General features: G+C 33.5%; 1 protein-coding gene across 23 annotated transcripts in view; it reads left to right on the top strand.

The window, feature by feature from the left end:
* Positions 1-18,873, top strand: part of LOC101328382 (pancreatic alpha-amylase) — an 80,474-nt gene that overhangs the window by 16,885 nt on the left and 44,716 nt on the right. For 2 of the 23 annotated variants that reach the window (XR_002173070.3, XR_002173071.3), the window contains exon 13: positions 14,985-15,143. The exons of 17 other annotated variants lie outside the window; for them this stretch is intronic. Coding sequence is in view for 3 of the 6 variants with exons in the window: in XM_073810202.1 (XP_073666303.1) it covers positions 8,499-8,638 (140 nt within the window). In the remaining 3 variants the exon portion in view is untranslated. Of the gene's footprint in view, positions 1-3,773; positions 3,803-8,498; positions 8,825-14,984; positions 15,144-17,377; positions 17,398-18,873 lie in introns of those variants that run through there. 4 more of the 23 variants (XR_002173072.3, XM_019919365.3, XM_073810202.1 and 1 more) reach the window with 4 other exon arrangements.

Genomic DNA, 18,873 nt, shown 5'->3' with positions numbered 1-18,873 from the left:
CCCTATCCCACCCCTCTAGGTGGTCACAAAGCACTGAGCTGATCTCCCTGTGCTATGCAGCTGCTTCCTACTAGTTATCTGTTTTACATTTGGTAGTGTATATATGTCAATGCTACTCTCTCACTTCGTCCCAGTTTACCCTTCCTCCTCCCCATGTCCTCAAGTCCATTCTCTACATCTGCATCTTTATTCCTGTCCTGCCCCTAGGTTCTTCAGAACCTTTTTTTTTAGATTCCATGTATATGTGTTAGCATATGGTATTTGTTTTTCTCTTTCTGACTTACTTCACTCTATATGACAGACTCTAGGTCCATCCACCTCACTACAAATAACTCAATTTCGTTTCTTTTTATGTCTGAGTAATATTCCATTGTATATATGTGCCACATCTTTATCCATTCATTTGTTGATGGACACTTAGGTTGCTTCCATGTCCTGGCTATTGTAAACAGAGCTGAAATGAACATTGTGGTACATGACTCTTTTTGAATTATGGTTTTGTCAGCGTATATGCCCAGTAGTGGGATTGCTGGCTCATATGTTAGTTCGAATTTTAGTTTTTTAAGGAACCTCCGTACTGTTCTCCACAGTGGCTGTATCAATTTACATTCCCACCCACAGTGCAAGAGGGTTCCCTTTTCTCCACACCCTCTCTAGCATTTATTGTTTGTAGATTTTTTGATGAGAGATATATCTTTTTTTTTTGACAAGTGTTATTTTGCTGAAGATTTGCTATTCCCCTTCCAGTAGAGAATATTTTGTGCTCTTTTAACTCATTGAAAAGAATCTTTAGAGACGTTAGAAATAAATGAGATGGTGCTTATGAAAAAAGTGCCAACATTTTTATTGACATATACTAATTAATTGGAAAAGTGGCAATAAAAGAATATTGTTTAAATATTTTCATCACATTATTGATAGAAGTAAAGGGCACACCCACTTGAAAACTAACTATTATGAGCAAGATAAAATGCTAAAGTATGAGAGGTAAAAAGATAAGATGTGGCCTTTACTCTTTTGACCTATCATTTAGTGGAAACTGGTCAATAATTCCCTATACTGTCAGGAATTTTGCATCTGATTCTCTTATTAATTCAAAATATAAAAGGCTAATCCAAAATATAGAAAAAAGAAGCACCATAGAGTATAATTTCAATGTATTCTTTAAATTAATTAAATTCTTTATTGCTGCAGATAAAATTTGACACTCTAGGTACTGATTTAAAGTAGTTGAAAGTGAGTCTAAATTTTAGTTCTGTTTTTCTTTTATTTACTCTTATATTCACCAGTATCAATTATATACTTTCAGAATCCAAAAGCAATTATCACAAAATTTAACCATTTGCTTTTCAAAAACTTTTTGTGTATTTTTAAAGTTTATATAGGATCCTCGTTAATTCTAGAATTTATAAAACTGATTCTTTCACAAAAAAATCAAGCACATGAGTTTGAAGTAAATCTTGTTTTAGGAAACTTCCTCAAATCACAGACATTTTAGTTATAGCAGAAGAAGGTCTTTAAAAAAAGTTTCATTTTCTTATGTTTGAAGATTACACAGCAAAGTTATCTCCATTCCAACCTCCTCCTTAATGAAAAGAGAAAATAACAAGAACAAAAACTATAGGGAATAATCCCCTTCATCTCTAATAAAACTGTGAGATTGTCAGCCCAAATAATAAACAATAAGGACCAGCATGAAAATTCAACAGAGTGGAATTTGGACTCTTCTAGAGAGGAAATAATACCAACAGACTTTGAGCATGGCCAAACCTCTTAGAAATACAGAGGTCTCTGACCTTAAAGATCTAATCAAAAACTTGTTTATTTGAACAGAGAGCTACCAGGATGTGGTGAGTCTTGGAACTATACACAAACTCTAAAAGTCACAACGAAAACCAATACTTTCTGGAAGAAGTTAGTAAGAGTTGCAAGTATTAGCAAGGAACATATTTGATGATTAGCTTGATAGTTGTACAGAATCCTTTTGGGAGTGTAAAGAAGTAACTAAAGCAGTTAACCTGCAATCTATTCACTCTGTTTACCATCAGATGCCCTGAGAGAAAGAATAGAAGGTAGGTGACCTGGTCTAATCTCCTTGTCAGCTGGACTTCTGGGAAAAGGGACTACTGATATTTGCTGGGGGAACAAATTTTATCTCTGAAATGCCCTTTATAGAGTGTTCCTGGCTCAGGCTTACCTATAATAAATATAACCTAGAATCTATGCGGTATGGTGTATTTCTTGTAAGTTATACAATTCTCTGAGACATAAATGGAAATGTTTTATACCGTAACTGCTCTTGTTTTCTGAGGTAACCCCATTAACCTTATTTAGAAACCTGATCTATTGTTCTGAGCCAGATACTAATGACCAATGCAGGAAAATGGGACCTGAGGAGCTGCTGTTGATATCTCAGGCCTTTCTCTGTTTTGTCTGAACATCTTGATTGACTATATCCTTGAAATTATTATAAAAGTTTGATGCTGGAATAGGATCTCTGATTCACTTTTGTCTGATTTGATAATCCAATTCTAAGTGTTAGCTTGGGGGAATAAAATACACTCTCTTAGAGCAGATGGATTGATGAAAAAATGTTCTGAGACAATATACACAAAATGAAGCTGTCCCAATTCACACAGCCACCAAACCCCAGCATAGACATACAAAGCTTTTGTTGGATTAAGAGACTTATTAATAATAAAATGATTAATAATCAAGAAGGAAACTATATATGGCCCATGCTAAGTAATTGTAAAAGAAGAAAATGAAGATAAATAAAAAACAGCAGTACAAAATCAATGGCATTCTTGAAAACCAAACATAATTAGAAAAAGTAATTTAAAAAACATAATTTACAACAACAGCAAAACTATAAGGTACCTAAGAATAAACCTAACAAAGGTGGAAATTGATACTATAAAAATTCTAGAATGTTATAGGACACATAAAAAAGAATGGAAATAGATTTATACACATGAATTGGATTCCTGAAAATAAAATGTGCTAACTGCAATAAATATTCAATAGAAAAGTTGAAATGTAAAATTGAGGAAACCTTCCAGAAAATAGAGGAAAATGGCAAGAGACAAAAAATAAAATAGAATAGGTTAAAAAATTAGAGGATTATTCCCAGAATTTAAACATCAAATTATAAAGATTTTTTGAAGAGACTATATGGAAAACAGGAAAGAGGCAATTATGAGATCAAGGATATGAGTATACAGATTAAAATTGGAAATGTTAAAAGCAATGCATATTGTAATATTTCAGAAAATCAAAGGGGAAAAAGTGATGCTAAAAACTTCCAGAGAAAGAGAATGACTATGTTTACATATGGTGGATCAAAATTAGATTAGCACCAGAGTGCCAGTACAAGAGAGTCAATAGAGTGTAGATTCAGATTTTGACTGTAAAATTTATTTGCTAAGTAACCTGAGACAAGCTTTTCAATTTCTTTCGACCTCAATTTCCTCAACTATCATTATGGATAATATTACTTTTTTATAACTTTGTTATGAGGAATAAATAGGCTAATATAGAACATGGTATATAGGAATTCCTAAATTAATGTTAGCTACTTTAGAAAACTTACTAACAGTAACCCTGAAAGCTTGAGCACAGTAGAAAAATTCTTTAAAATCCTGAGGAAAATGATTTCCAACTTAGAATTTTGTAGCCAGCCATACCATCAGCCATGCTTTGTGGGGGAGAATAGATACTTATCACATGCAAAAACCTAAAAATATCTAACTCCCATATACCTTTTTTCACAGAAAGGAGGAATTAAACCCAGAAAGAGGAAATTAAGATTTCTGAAATAGAATCCTATACAGAAGAGAGGCTAAGGGAATTCTCAATATAATAACAAAAAAAGTCCCAGGAGATTAGGGCTCCAGCAGGCTATGGATAAACCAGTAAATATGAGGTTAGTTCATTGGTGGAATTTGTGAGAAAGGTCTTTTTAGAAAAATAAAATAAAATAAAGTTGAAAGGTTTGACCTCATGAATCATTTTATTGAAAAGCATTTTAGAGAGTTGTTGGAAGTTTGGGAAGACATAAGTAGATATTTGAAGAATGCCAAGCAAATAAAAAAAATAAATAACTTTTAGAAAAGTAAAAACTCTTGTCTAAGAAAGGAAATAAAATGTCATAATGCTTGGCTCAGAATGAAAAATGTTTACATAGACATAATATTAACAACAGTAAATTTGGATTTAATTAATAAAACCATATGGGGAAGATGGGAAACAGAAAATGTGCATATATGAGGGATGCATTATAGTACTAAATTATAATCTTATAAATTTGGAAATCAAGGCATAATATCTATAACATAGAGAGGGAGAGAGACAGAGAGACAGACTTTCATAATAGATATCTCCTAGAAAAAATAAAAGAAACTTTACTTTTCATTTCACATTCATTTCTAAATATCAATGGTTACTCAAATGCCAAAGCCAGTGCTAGTTTCAAACTTTTAGAGTCACTAACTACTGAAACCATTTGGAATCCACACTCTATTGTAATAATAATTTTTAAAAAGAAACAAAATTCTAAATTTTCTATAAATGAAAGAAATTCTAACAAAGTTCTGAGTTTTGAATTAGGATATTTCAATGTTTTTCTTTTTAAAGATATAAATACAAGTTTTTTCTGAATTTTTTTTTCCTATTTCCTATTTCTGAAGCCACAAGCATAAACTAATTTGCCTGATCCATCTCAGGTTAAAACCTAGGCAGTCCTGATGTAGTCTCCCCACAGTGTTAAACAGACTTTGGAAAATCCTGGGGAATCTGTGTCCTACTTCACTTTGGAAATATGGGAACACATATATTGTACAGCTTGACCAACATGGCAGGCAGAGTTGGTTAATGAGTGTTACAGAATCTGCACTATGAAGAAATAGGCACTCCTAGAGAAGGGTAGACTTGAAGATGGGCTTAATCTTTGGCAATGACCTGTGTCCAGGCTATGTTTGACTCTAATCTCTCCCAACGTCCAGTGATGATTGACATATAAATAGGAGGATAAAGGTTCAGGGCAGGAAAATGCAAGTAAGGCCAGTCCCCTTTCTTGCCACTTAAGAGGAAGGAGTAGCATTCTTTGAAAGAATTCTGGAAGATGACAAGCAAGAACATGAGTAGTGGCTTACCACAGAGTTAGAGGCACTGAGGATGAGTATATAGTGGGTCACCCAGGGATAGAGGTGAAACAACTCTTCTTTTTCCATACATACCATAAAGTGGTGACATTAATGTTTCAAGGTATGTTAGAATTATCCTTATGAGGATTTTGTATTCTCCCTTTCTCTCACATGTCTCAGATAATACCTTACATCATCTTGTCCTTGAAATAGAAATAGGTGCACAGGCCAATATGGATTCCCTTGTATAGGTCTAGACCATTCCCAAAACCAAGGATTTCTCTGAAATCTCCTAGTTTAGGTACAAATTAAAGTATGTCCAAGAAGGTGTCTGTTGCTCTTGATCTTCTATCTTTCACCAAATTAGATTGAAGTCATATTAGATTTTGGAACAGGTTTATATCATTTAGTTCATCCTTGTTAGATTATTAAAGTCAAATCTGGATTTTAATACATGTTTTAAACTTTAAAAATGGCAGGTTTAGTTTGAGAAGAAAAAAGATTTTTGTTGGGAGTATTGTATATTCATAGAGTTAAATCATCTGTGTTATGCGAATGCTTTACATGCTGCTAGGTCAGGTATGTCCCTACTCTTATGCAATCAAGTCCATCATTACATGTAACCTAGAAAAAATGCTGACATATTTCCAATTAAGGTGAGTCTTCCTATCAAAAGCCTTCCTATCCTTTTTGATATCCTTCCTAAGCCTTCCAAAAGGCTTTTGATAGCCTTCTTATCAAAATCCTGTCCTAGATTTTGTTGCTTAAAGATGAATACTGTATGAGTATGAACCATTATGTTATGGACAGTCAAAAAAGCTAAGAAAATATGTTCAATATAATTTGGAAAGTGAGTCCATTTACAGGTCAGGCAAAGCTGCATTCTCATTATTCCAGAGATTTTGGAGGAAAAAATTTAAATGAGGAACTGGCAAGGATTCCAAGGGGGAAAATATCTCAAACAGCTTAGAAAAATATTTTCAAAATTTATTATTGCATTAATAGTATTTTATCTATTTTAATAAATATGTAATTTGAGAAAAGCTAATAAAATGTTAGGAGGAAAAATCTTCATAATTATTCAAATACTTATTTACATCTAAGCATATATTAAACCTTTAGCACCAAATGTGCTGTCTGACATAAAATAGGCTTTAAATGAATTAACTGATGAGTGAGTAATTGAAAAAGTATAGTTCTTCATTAGATATTAGCATGCAACCTCTGAAAAATAATCTACATACATATAGATATAGATAGTAAAATAATATTGATAATTGTGAATAAAGAATCAATTTTCACATCTGTAAAAATGTGGGTGTTAGTGTGAGATAGATTTGGGTATGAATTCAATTCCTACTACTTTATTGTGTGTCTGTGGGCAATTTACTTTCCACATGCACCTTCATGTTCCTAGCTAATAATTATAAATAACAGCTAACTCATAGAGAAGTTACAGAAACAGCATATTATATAGGGCATAGTGCCTGCCACAATGAATGTGCAACAAGTTTTACTTATTATCCCAATAAAACCTTATATTGACTAGAAAAAAAAAATAAGGCATTTGTATAAATTGAGTAGATACAAGTCAATTTCATTTAATTACTTCAATTCTCTCTACTTAAACATCTCTAATTTTTAAATTTTATAAAATTAAATTTGCCTATAGTCTGAGTTAAAATTGTAAATAAACAAAAATTGACTTCGCAGCAGTGATTAATTTAGTAATTGTATTACTACATGATATTTTGAACTATATGGCATATTTGAAAGAGCAATAAATTGTAAGAATATGTAATTGCTTTTCTAATGTAAAGTCACAAAGAATATCTGGTCCAGGAGTGGTTACTATCAATTTCAATATTCAAAGGAAAATAAAAATTTAAAATCTTCTCGTTAAGTAATTTGAACGTTTCACATTTGATTAAATGAGAAAATTCTTTCAATATGTTACCTATATAATGATTGCATTTATTTGGAATATCAGTGCAGTGTGGAGTGATAAGAAGGACACTGGAATGAGAATTCAGAGGCTCTTAGCTACAGTATGGCTCTGATACTAAATAGCAGTGTGATCTTGGGAAAGACATTTTCCTCTACATGTCTCAGGATACTGAAAAAGATATTTAAGGTACTTGAACAGGCCTGCCTTCCATGGAGCCACTTTACAGCTAAGAAATAAATTCCCAAATCATAGAAGTTGAGTAATAAGACAGTTATTAGAAGGTGAAAATATATTATTTTAGTATCTGGCATCTGAATTATCTCATAGATAAAATCTTCCTCTTTAAGAAGATATCTTGAAAAACCACTGACAGAGTGAGATTCTGACACAAGACCCCAAGAGTGTAAATGTGGTTTTCTAGGTCTGTACTAGAAAGAAGGAGATTTTTTTTTTCTAGGAAAGGACATAAAATTAGGAACTGATGAGGGAAAAGAGTTAGAGAAGCCAGTAAAACATTGAGATGACCATGGGGACATAAACTCATTCCCTCCCTACCATCCATCAACAGAAATCTTGACAGCTTTGGGTTTCCAAAGTAAGTGAGGATGGGAATATTATCAAGTCTTTCTAGCTCTCAAGGGGCACGCAATCCCTAGATGACATCTGGCCCATATTTTGAGGGCCTATACAGGTTCATGTGAACTAAGGCTTTGGACCCCACTGCATCTTGAATGAATTCACCACTCTCAAACTGAGCCAGCAGTAACAAAGTGTTGGGTACATGGAACAGAGTAGAATTGTGTTGATCCTTAAACAATGGAATAATTACCACAATTAAGTTAATTAACATATCTATCATCTAATATAGTTAACTATTTTCTTTTGTGAGTGTGGTAAAATGATTAAGACTTACTCTCTTAAGAAAAAAAAAAAGACACTCAGGAAATTTCAAGTATACAGTACAGTATTATTAACTATAGACACTATGCAATACATTACAGCCCTAGAATTTATTCATCTTATAACTGAAAGTGTTATACCTTCTCGATTCCCCCAGCACCCCCAGACCCTGACAACCATCATTCTACTATCTGTTTCTATGAGCTCCATTCTTTTTTTTAAGATTCCACATATAAGTGGGATCATACAGTTTTGTCTCTGTTTGTATGACTTATTTCAATTAGTATAATGTCTTCCAGTTTCATTCATGTCATCACAGATGGCAGTATTTCTTTTTTTAATGGCTGAATAGTATTTCATTATATATAGATATACCATGTTTTCTTTATCCATTCTCCCACTGAGGAACACTTAGGTTATTTCTATACCTTGGCTATAGTAAGTAATGCAGCAATGAACATAAGAGTGCAGGTATCAATTCAAGATACTGACTCTCTTTCTTTCAGATATATACATAGAAGGATTGCTGGATCATACGGTAGTTCTATTATTAATTTTTGAGGAACTATTGTTTTCCATAATGGCTGTACCAATTTACATTCTTAACAGCAGTGTACAGGGTTCCCTTTTCTCCACATCGTTGTGAATATTTGTTATCTCTTGTCTTTTTGATAGTAGACACTCTAACTGGTGTTAAGTAATATCTCATTATGGTTTTGATTTGCATTTTTCTAATGACGTGTGGTGTTGAGCACCTTCTCATGTATCTATGGATTGTTTGTATGTCTTTTTGAAATAATGTCTGTTCCGGTCCTTTGCCCATTTTTAAATTGTGATATATATATATATTGAGTTGTAAGTGTTCTTTATATATTTTTGGATATTAAACCCTTACCAGATACATAGTTTGCAAATATTTTCTCCCATTCTGTAGGTTGCCTTTTCTTTCTTTTATTTTAATGTTTCCTTTGTTATGCAGAAGCCTTTTAGCTCAATACAGTCCCACTTGTTTACTTTTGCTTTTTTTAGCCTGTACTTTTGGTGTCATGTCCATGAAATCATTGACAAGACCAGTGTCACAAAACTTTTTCCCTGTTTTCTTCTAGGAGTTTTATGGTTTTGAGTTCTACGTTTAAATCTTTAATTTATTTTGAATTAATTTTTGTGAGTGCTGTAAGGCAGGCATCCAGTTTCATTCTTTTGCATGTGGACATCCAGTTTTCCTACCATCATTTCTTGAAAGGACTATGGCTTTCCCATTGTGTGTTCTTGGTATCCTTCTCAAAGATCATTTGACCATATATGTGTGGGTTTATTTCTGGGTTTTTTATTCAGTTGCATTGATCTATGTGCCTTTTTTTATGCCAGTACCATACTGTTTTAGTTACCATAACTTTGTAATGTAGTTTGAAATCAAGAAGTGTGGTGCCTCCATCTTTGTTCTCTTTTCTCAAGATTGGTTTGACTATTTGGTGTGTTTGTGGTTCCATACCATAACACTGGGTCAAAGAAGAAATCAAAAGGGTTATCAAAAATAACTTGAGGGGGATTCCCTGGTTGCACAGTGGTTAAAAATCCACCTGCCAATGCAGGGGACATGGGGTTTGATCCCTGTTCCGGGAAGATCACACATGCCACAGAGCAACTAAGCCTGTGCGCCACAACTACAGAGCTCGCTCTCTGGAGCCCGCAAGCCACAACTGCTGAGCCGGCATGCCACAACTACTGAAGCCTGTGAGCCTAGAGACCATGATCCACAACAAGAGAAACCACTGCAATGAGAAGCCTGTGCACTATAACGAAGAATGGCCCCTGCTCGCCACAGCTAGAGAAAGCCCGCATGCAGCAACCAAGACCCGATGCAGCCAAAGATAAAAAAATAAAAAAATAAATAAATAAATAAATAAATACATAAATAACTTGAAACAAACACAAATGGAGTGTTATCAGAAGCATGGTGGGGAGAAAAGCTACCTTTTTCTCTCCTCTTCAATCTACAACCAATAAAATACCCACAACTCAACAAAGGTACCTCCACCCAAGACAAAAGGATGTAGGAGGATTCTACACATCTGTGCATTTAAAGGTGAGTGGACTGGAACACATAGAAGAGGCAGAACTAAAGGAACAGAGGAGTTGGTACCTGCCATCCCAGCCCTCTGACCATGGTAGCTTAGCCCACAGCTTCAGAAACCTTAACAACAGCAGGAGAAATGGTGCACAGGACTCCAGCCTCCAGACCACTCCAGTGCCTGTGGCCACAGGTAACTGGGCAGGCATGGCAGTGGGGCCTGAAACCCCATTCCTCCAGCTGTTGAGGTGCCCACAAATTCTACACCTCCACACCCCCCCACTGGCTGTGGCAGAGGCCAGATACCTTAAAACACTGGACACAGTAGAGGTGCCTGTGTGACCCTGGTTTCCCCCCACAACGCTCACCCTCCCACCCCAGGGCAGAGCCTGTGTCTCAAGGGATTAGGGACAGGAGGAAGGAGCCCACCATCCCAGTGACGACAGGGGCTCTGGCGGAAGCAAGGCTGCAAGGAGCTCGGAGTCACAAGAAGCAACAACGAAGGCACAGAGCCATACCTCTTACACAGAAGATGGAGGCTGAAAAGTGCGAACTTTCAAATATTTGTAACCAGAGGCAGCTCACTGTAGAGAAACCAAAAACTTGTGTCACAGCGCCACCTACTGGAAAATAAAAGAAAGGACTCTAATTTCTAAAGTCATTTAACTTTAAATGCATTGAAAGAGGAGCAATTTGTCAAGTAAAATGAACAATCACAAAATGAAAATGAAAGTTCTTCAGAAATCAGACCTAAACGCATGGAATATTGTTGTATAACTGATAGAGAATTCAAAATAACTGTCATGAAGAAACTCAACAAGGTACAAGAAAACTCAGAAAGGCAGTTCAATGAGCTCAGGACTAAAATTAATGGACACGAGGAATATTTTACCAAATAGATTGAAGTTCTAAAAAAGAACGAAACATAAATTCTGGAGCTGAATAACTCAATAAATGAGGTGAATAATTCATTAGAAAACATTGAAATTAAAGCAGACCATATGGAAAGAGAGAATTAGTGAGCTCAAAGATAGAAGTCTAGAAGAGAGGAAAGAGAAACAGATATGAAAAATTCAACAAGAGCTATTCAACCCTTTTACGAGGGACAACATTAGGAAAATGGTTATCTCAGAAGGATAAGAAGGGAGAAAGGAAGCAGGGAGATAATTTAAAGAAATAATAGCTGAGAACTTCCCAGACTTTGGGAAGGAACTGGATATACAAGCCCATAAATCTAAGAGAACACCTAATTATTTTAATGTAAAGAAACCTTCTCCAAGACTCATAATATTAAATTGTCAAAAGTCAATGACAAAGAAAGAATTTTAAAGGCAGCCAGGGAAAAGGATGGTAACCTACAGAGGAGACTCCATTAGGCTGTCATCTGATTTCTCAACAGAAACCCTGCAGGCCAGGAGGGAATGCAATGGCATTCTCAAAATACTGAAAGATAATAACTGTCACCTAAGAATATTCTATCCAATAAACATCATTCAGATATGAAGGAGGAATAAAAGACTTTCCCAAACAAATAAAAGCTGAGGGAGTTCATCAATACTAGATCTGCCTTATGAAAGATATTGAAAGGAGTTGTTCTTCCAGAAACAAAATGGTAAAAATACACAAAACTTTGAGCAAGGTGATAAATAGAACTAGAAAATTACAACTCTTTATCTGATTAGGTTTTTAAATACTTTATTATAGCATAAAGGTTAAAGGGAGAAAAAAGGAAAGCAAAAAAAATAACTACAGCTGTCTCAGCAAACTCACAACATAAAAAAAGGATAATTTGAAACAGAAATGTAAAAGGGGAATAGGAAAAGGATGGAATTCATATATATAAATGAAGATAAGATGATATCAGCAGAAAAGGGACTATTTTATCTATGAGACATTTAACACAAAAATCAGAATAACCACAAAACAAACATATAGCAGAGACACAAAGCATAAAAAAGAGGAAACGGATAAAAATATCATAGAAAATTACCAAGCCAAAATGGCAGACAGAAACACAAGGAAAAAGAAATGATAATGATCTAGAGCAACCAGAAGACAAAAGATAAAATGGCAGTATTAAGTCCTCGCCCATCAATTATCACCTTAAATGCAAATGGACTGAATTTGCCAATCAAAGGCACAGAGAGTCTGGATGGATTAAAAACAAGACCCAACTATGTGCTGCCTCCGGGAGACTCAGCTCAGCTCTAAGGACAAACATAGGCTAAAAGTGAAATGATGGAAGACAGTGTTCCAAACAAATAGCAGCCAAAAGAAAGCTAGTGTAACTATGCTCACAGACAAAATATACCTAAAGTCAAAAAAAAAAGGTAATAAGAGACAATATACAAAAATAAAGAGGATGATTCATCAAGAAGTACATATAGTAATTAATATATGCACCTAAAACAAGAGCACAAAAATATATAAAACAATTATTAACAGACCTAAAGGTAGAAATTGACAGCAACACAATAATAGTAGAGGACTTTAACACCCTACTTACATCAATGGACAGATCATCCAGACAGAACACAACAAGGAAACAGCCTTAAATGAAACATTAGACTAGATGGGTTTGATAGATGTGTACAGAACATTCCATCCAAATGCAGCAGACTACACGTTCTTCTGGAGTGCATATGGAACTTTCTCAAGGATAGACCATATGTTGGGACACAAAACAAGTCTCAATAAATTTAAGAAAATTGAAATCATATCAAACATTATTTCTGATAAAAATGGAATGAAACTAGAGCTCAACTATAGGAAGAAGACTGGAAAAGTCATAAATACATAGATACTGAACAACATGATACTGTACAAGTATTGGGTCAACAAAGAAATCAAAGGAGAAATCAAAAATTACCTGAAGATAAATTAAAATGAAAATAAGACATATCAAAATCAATGGAATACAGAAAAAGCTGTACTAAGAGGGAAGTTTAATAGCAATACAGACCTCCCTCAAGAAATGAAAAAAATCTCAATCTAAACTTACCACTAAAGGAACTAGAAAAAGGAGAACAAATGAAGCTCAAATTTAGTAGAAGGAAGGAAATAATAAAAATCAGAGCAGAAATAAATGAAATGAGACTAAAAAAACAATAGAAGAGATCAAAGAATCTAAGAGCTGGTTCTTTGAAAAGATAAATCAACAAACTGTTAGCTAGACTCACTAAGAAAAAAGAGAGAAGGCTCTGATAAATAATATCAGAAACAAAAGAGGAGAAATAACAATGGATACCATAGAAATACAAAGAACTGTAAGAGAATGTTTTGAACAACTGTACACCAACAATTTGGACAACCTAGAAGAAATGGACATATTCTCAGAACCATACAACCTTCCAAGACTGAGTTGTGAAGAAATCGAGAATCTGAATAGACCAACCACTAGTTCAGAGATTAAAACAGTAATCAAAATCTCCCATGAAACAAAAGTCTGGGGCCAGACGACTTCAGAAGGGAATTCTACCAAACACTTAAAGAAGATCTAATACCTATTCTTCTCAAACTATTGAAAAAAATTAAAGAGAAGGGAACACTTCCTAACTCATTTTACAAGGCCAATATCACCCTGATACCAAAGCCAGACAAAGACATCACACAAAAAAAGAAAGTTACAGGGCAATATCTCTGATGAAATGGATGCAAAAATCCTCAACAAAATATTGCCAAACCAAATTCAACAATACATTAAAAGGATCATACACCATGGTCAAGTGGGTTTAATTCCAGGGATACAAGTATGGTTTAACATTCATAAATCAATCAGTGCGATACACCACATTAACAAAATGAAGGATGAAAATAGTATTGTCTTCTTAATAGATGCAGAAAAAGCATTTGACAAGATTCAACACCCATTTATTATAAAAACGATAATGTGGGTATAGAAGGGATGTACTTCAAAATAACAAAGCTCATATGTGAGAAACCCACAGCCAACATCATAGTCAATGGTGAAAGGTGGAAAGCTATCCCTCTAAGATCAGAAACAAGATAGGGATGCCCACTCTCATCACTCTTATTCAACATAGTTTTGGAAATCCTAGTGAGAGCAATTTGGCAAGAAATAGAAGACATCCAAATTGAAAAGAAAGAAGTAAAACTGTCACTATTTGCAGATGAAATTATTTAATATATAGAAAACCCTAAAGATTCTACCAAAAAACTATTAGAAATAATAAATGAATACAGTACAGTAACAGGATATAAAATCAATATACAAAATCTGTTGCATTTATTTATAATAACAGTGAGACGTCAGAAAGAGAAATTTAGAAACAATCCCATTTATAATCACAACAAAAATACCTAGGAATCAATTTAACCAAGGAGGTGAAAGACTTATAGACTGAAAACTATAGACATTGTTGAAAGAAATGGAAAAAGACACAAATACATGGAAAGATATTCTGTGCTCATGAATGGAAAGACATAACATTGTGAAAATGTCCATATTACCCAAAGCAATCTACAGATTTAATGCAGTTCCTATAAAAATCCCAAGGACATTTTTCCTAGAAATAGGAAAAAATGAAATATTGCTATTTGCAACAGTATGGATGGACCTTGAAGGTATTATACTAAGTAAAATAAGTCAGACAGAGAAAGAAAAATACTGTATGACTTCACTCATATATGGAATACAAAAAAAACTAATAAACAAACAAATACACAAAAACAAAATATATGAACAAACCAAACCAAACAACAACAAACAAATAGATGCAAAGAGTCAGGGTGGAGGGTGAAATGGGTAAGTGGGATCAACTGTATGGTGATGAATGGAAAATAAATTTTTGGTGGTGAGCATATTGTAGGGTATACAGAAATAGAAATGTAATGTTATACATATGAAACATATAATGTTATAAATCAATGTTACTTCAATAAATTTTTTTTTAAATGACAGTGGATACAGCATATGAAATCTTACAGCATGCAGCAAAAGCAATTCTCAAGGAGAAGTATAGTAATAATTGCCTATATTAAGAAAAAAAAAGGATCTCAAATAAAAAATTTAACTTCACATTTCAAGGAACTGGAAAAGAAGGAACAAGCTAAACTCAAGGTAAGAAGTAGGAATAAAATAATAAAGATTAGAACAAAAATAAATGATATAGAGACTAGAAAAACAACAGAAAGATTAATGAAACTAAGCTGGTTTTTTGAAAAGATAAACAAAATTGGCAAACTTTTAGCTAGAACAACTAAGAAATAAAGAGAGAAGACTCAAACAAATAAAAGCAGAAATGAAAGGGACGTTACAACTGATAACACAAAATATAAAGTATTGTAAGAGACTACTATGAACAATTATATGCCAAGAAATTAGATAACCTAGAAGAAAGTAATACATTTGTAGAACATACAACCTATCAAGACTGGAAAACATACAACCTATCAAGACTGGGTAAAAAATAAATAGAAAATCTGAAATAAATAGAAAATCTAAGCTCAGGGCCAGATGACTTTACTGTTGAATTCTACTAAACACTAAAAGAAGAATTAATGCGAGTCCTTCTCAAACTCTTCCAAAGACAAAAACAAACAAACAAAAAAAAAAATCAAAGAGGAAGGAACACTTCTGAGCTCATTTTATGAGGCCAGAATTATTCTGATTCCAAAATCAGATGATGACATTACAAGAAAGTAAAATTACAGAATAATATCCCTGATGAACATAGATGCGAAAATCTTCGACAAAATATTATCAAACTGAATTTAACACACATTAACAAAGATCATACACCATGGTCAAGTGGGATTTATACTTGGGATGCAACTATGGTTCAATATACCAAATTAATAAATGTGACACACCACATTAACAGAATAAAGGATAAAAAAAATATTATTATGTAAGTAGATGTAGAAAAACATTTGAAAAACTTCAATATACTTTTATGGTAAAAAATCTTAACAAATTAGATATATAAAGTATGTATCACAACATAATAAAAGCCATATATAATAAGCAGACAAGTAACATACTCAGTGGTGAAAAACTGAGAGCTTTTCCTCTAAGACTAGAAATGAGATAAGGATGCCTGCTTTTGCCACTTTTATTTAACACAGTACTGAAAGTACTAGCCAGAACAGTTAGGGAAAACAAAGAAATACAAGGCATCCAAATCAGAAAAGAAAAAGTAAAATTGTCTCTTTATAGATAACATGATTTTGTATATAAAAATTCCTAGAGACTCTACCAATAAAACTTTCAGAACTCATAAGCTATTTCAGTAAAGCTGTAGGATACAAAATCAGTATACAAAAATCAGTCGCATTTTTATACACAGTAAACTTTCTAAAAGATAAATTAAGAAAGCAATCCCACTTACAACAGCATGAAAAACAATAAAATACTTAGGAATACATTTAACCAAGTAGGTGAAAGACCTGTACACTGAAAACCGTAAGACACTGATGAAAGAAATGAAGACACAGGTAAATGAAAAGATACCCCATGTACATGGATTAGAAGAATTAATTTTGTTAAAAATGTCCATAATACTTAAGGATCTACAGGTTCAACATGATCCCTATCAAAATTTCAATGGCATTTTCACAGAAAGAGAAAAACAATCCTAATATTTATACATAACACATGGTTTATTAACAAGTTGGATATTTGCTCAAAGGTGATCCATAACAGATTTATTTGATGGGTTAAAGTCACTAATATGCTCCATCTATATTGTGTTGTATAATATAGTTGAGCATTGAAATCCCAGGAGAGACTACATTCAGCTAGTAATTAGGGGATGTTTGTAAAAGTGCCACCAAAATGGTGAAGGAGTGGAATGCTTAGGAGTATGAAAAGTGAAGGATATAGAAGATTTATAGGCCCCACCATTAGAAATCAGACATGCTCCCAGAGAAACTAGTGTTGGTGTTTTTGTCCTCAATTGCATGATATCTGACTAGGTAATATAAAGACTCACTATTAAATGTTTGGCAATATACGAGCAGAAAGAAGAGAAGACCACTTTATTTGTGTTAGTTCTGGAGAGACTACTTGTTTTCTATATATTTACTCTATCTATAACTAGGTACTATTGTGAAAAAAGAAAAGAGAAAGAAAGCATTGTGTTTTTAGTGAGGAAGATGATGAGGTTGGGAGACTAGTCAGGATGTTGCTAGTGAAAAATGGGGAGAAACTGAATATAGGCAGTGTTGTAAAGATAGAAATTAAGGAAATAATCCTTACAGTATTCAGGAAGTAGAATTAAAAATGTTTCCTGATTAATGTAATATAGATGGTGAAGAATGATTTAAGAATAACCTCTAAAATTTGTGATTTAGTATAGAAGATAGATGGTGCCATCACTAAAAAGGAGAACATGGTGAATATGAGTGGAGAAGAATTAGAGAAGAGTTGATAAAGAATTGAAAAGGAATAAAGAATTGGAGGTGAATGAAATGGAATAAAGATGATAATTCAGGTTTGAACACATGAGTTTCTAGGTAGTGATGTTCAGTGGGCAGCTGAACATATAGATTCAGGCTTTATAAGAAAAATCTTTGCTGCATATACGTATTTTGGAGTCTTCAATATACAAGGTAGTTGAGGCCTTATGTGGAGTTTTACTTATATTTATAGAGTGAAAAGAAAGGAAAGGAATGGAAGGAAGGGAAGAAAAAGGAATGGAAAAGATGGGAATGGAAACAGTGAAGGTTTGGAAAAAGGAGTTTTAAAGAGGATAAGAGATAGCTATGGAGCTCAGAACTAGGACTTACTGTAACAAAAACAAAAGAACTAAAATAAGGAAAAGAGTCATAGGAAACATATAGGGGCAGAAGTGCTGGATAGACAACTGGTTACCTTGCCATTGGTGACCTTGGTAGTATCAGTAGAGTGGTGCAACTGGAAACCTCCTCTGTGAGAATCATATGGGGGAGGATTAACAATTTCAAATAACCCTGTTTAGAAATCTAAGCTTAAATAGAATCAGAACATAAAAGTAATTTGAAGACAATATACATGATATGGGCATTATAGAGTGTACGTGATTTTGTAAAAGAAATGTATGTTTACAAGGAGATTAGTAAATGTTTGAAAACAAAGTAGTTTTATAGATTTTAATTTAATTGTATAAATTTTTGATAGTTTGTGTTTTCACAGTACTGTGGCATTTAAATTTTTTAGCTTTGCAGAATTGCTGACTGAATTGAAATAGATAGCTTAGGTTCTCTGATTTCCATTTAAATGCTCAACAAGCTGTCACAAGGAAATAGTTTTGCACGATTTATAACAACTTTAAGACATTTGCTGCTGTGCTATGACTACATCCAGTTATACGAAATATGACTTTCAAAATTACTTTTTTCCATTACCTGGACAAGTTAGGGTTAGTATAGAAGGAAGTGGCTGCCTAGATGTAGGAGGCTAATACAGTTTTGAACATTTGATATATTCACATAAATCCTCTGCACACACACAAAAAGGAAAAGTTGCAGCAACTGTTTCTTACAGATAGAACTTAATTAAAAAGAAAGAGTTAAGTTTTCAGGGTTGCATTTTCTATTTCCAAAGCAGATATTTTTATTAAGTGGCAGTTAGAGTTCTCAATATTAACTATTGAATTTCAGATGATTTCAATGCAATGAAAACTATGGCTAGTTCTTATCTTCCTCACCCCAGTCAACAGTATTGTAATTTAATCTTTTCCTACAATATCTAATTCGGTAACCAAAAAAAGCAATCAGTAAGAGTAAAATGATAGGAAAATCAGTTAAAAAACTGTTTTTCTTTAAATTTTAAGCTCCTTGAAAACTGAGCATCTTTTTCTCTATGATCC

Source organism: Tursiops truncatus, chromosome 1, assembly GCF_011762595.2.
Source record: "Tursiops truncatus isolate mTurTru1 chromosome 1, mTurTru1.mat.Y, whole genome shotgun sequence".
Taxonomy (NCBI): Eukaryota; Metazoa; Chordata; class Mammalia; order Artiodactyla; family Delphinidae; genus Tursiops; species Tursiops truncatus.
This window is presented reverse-complemented; position numbering and strand designations above follow the sequence as displayed.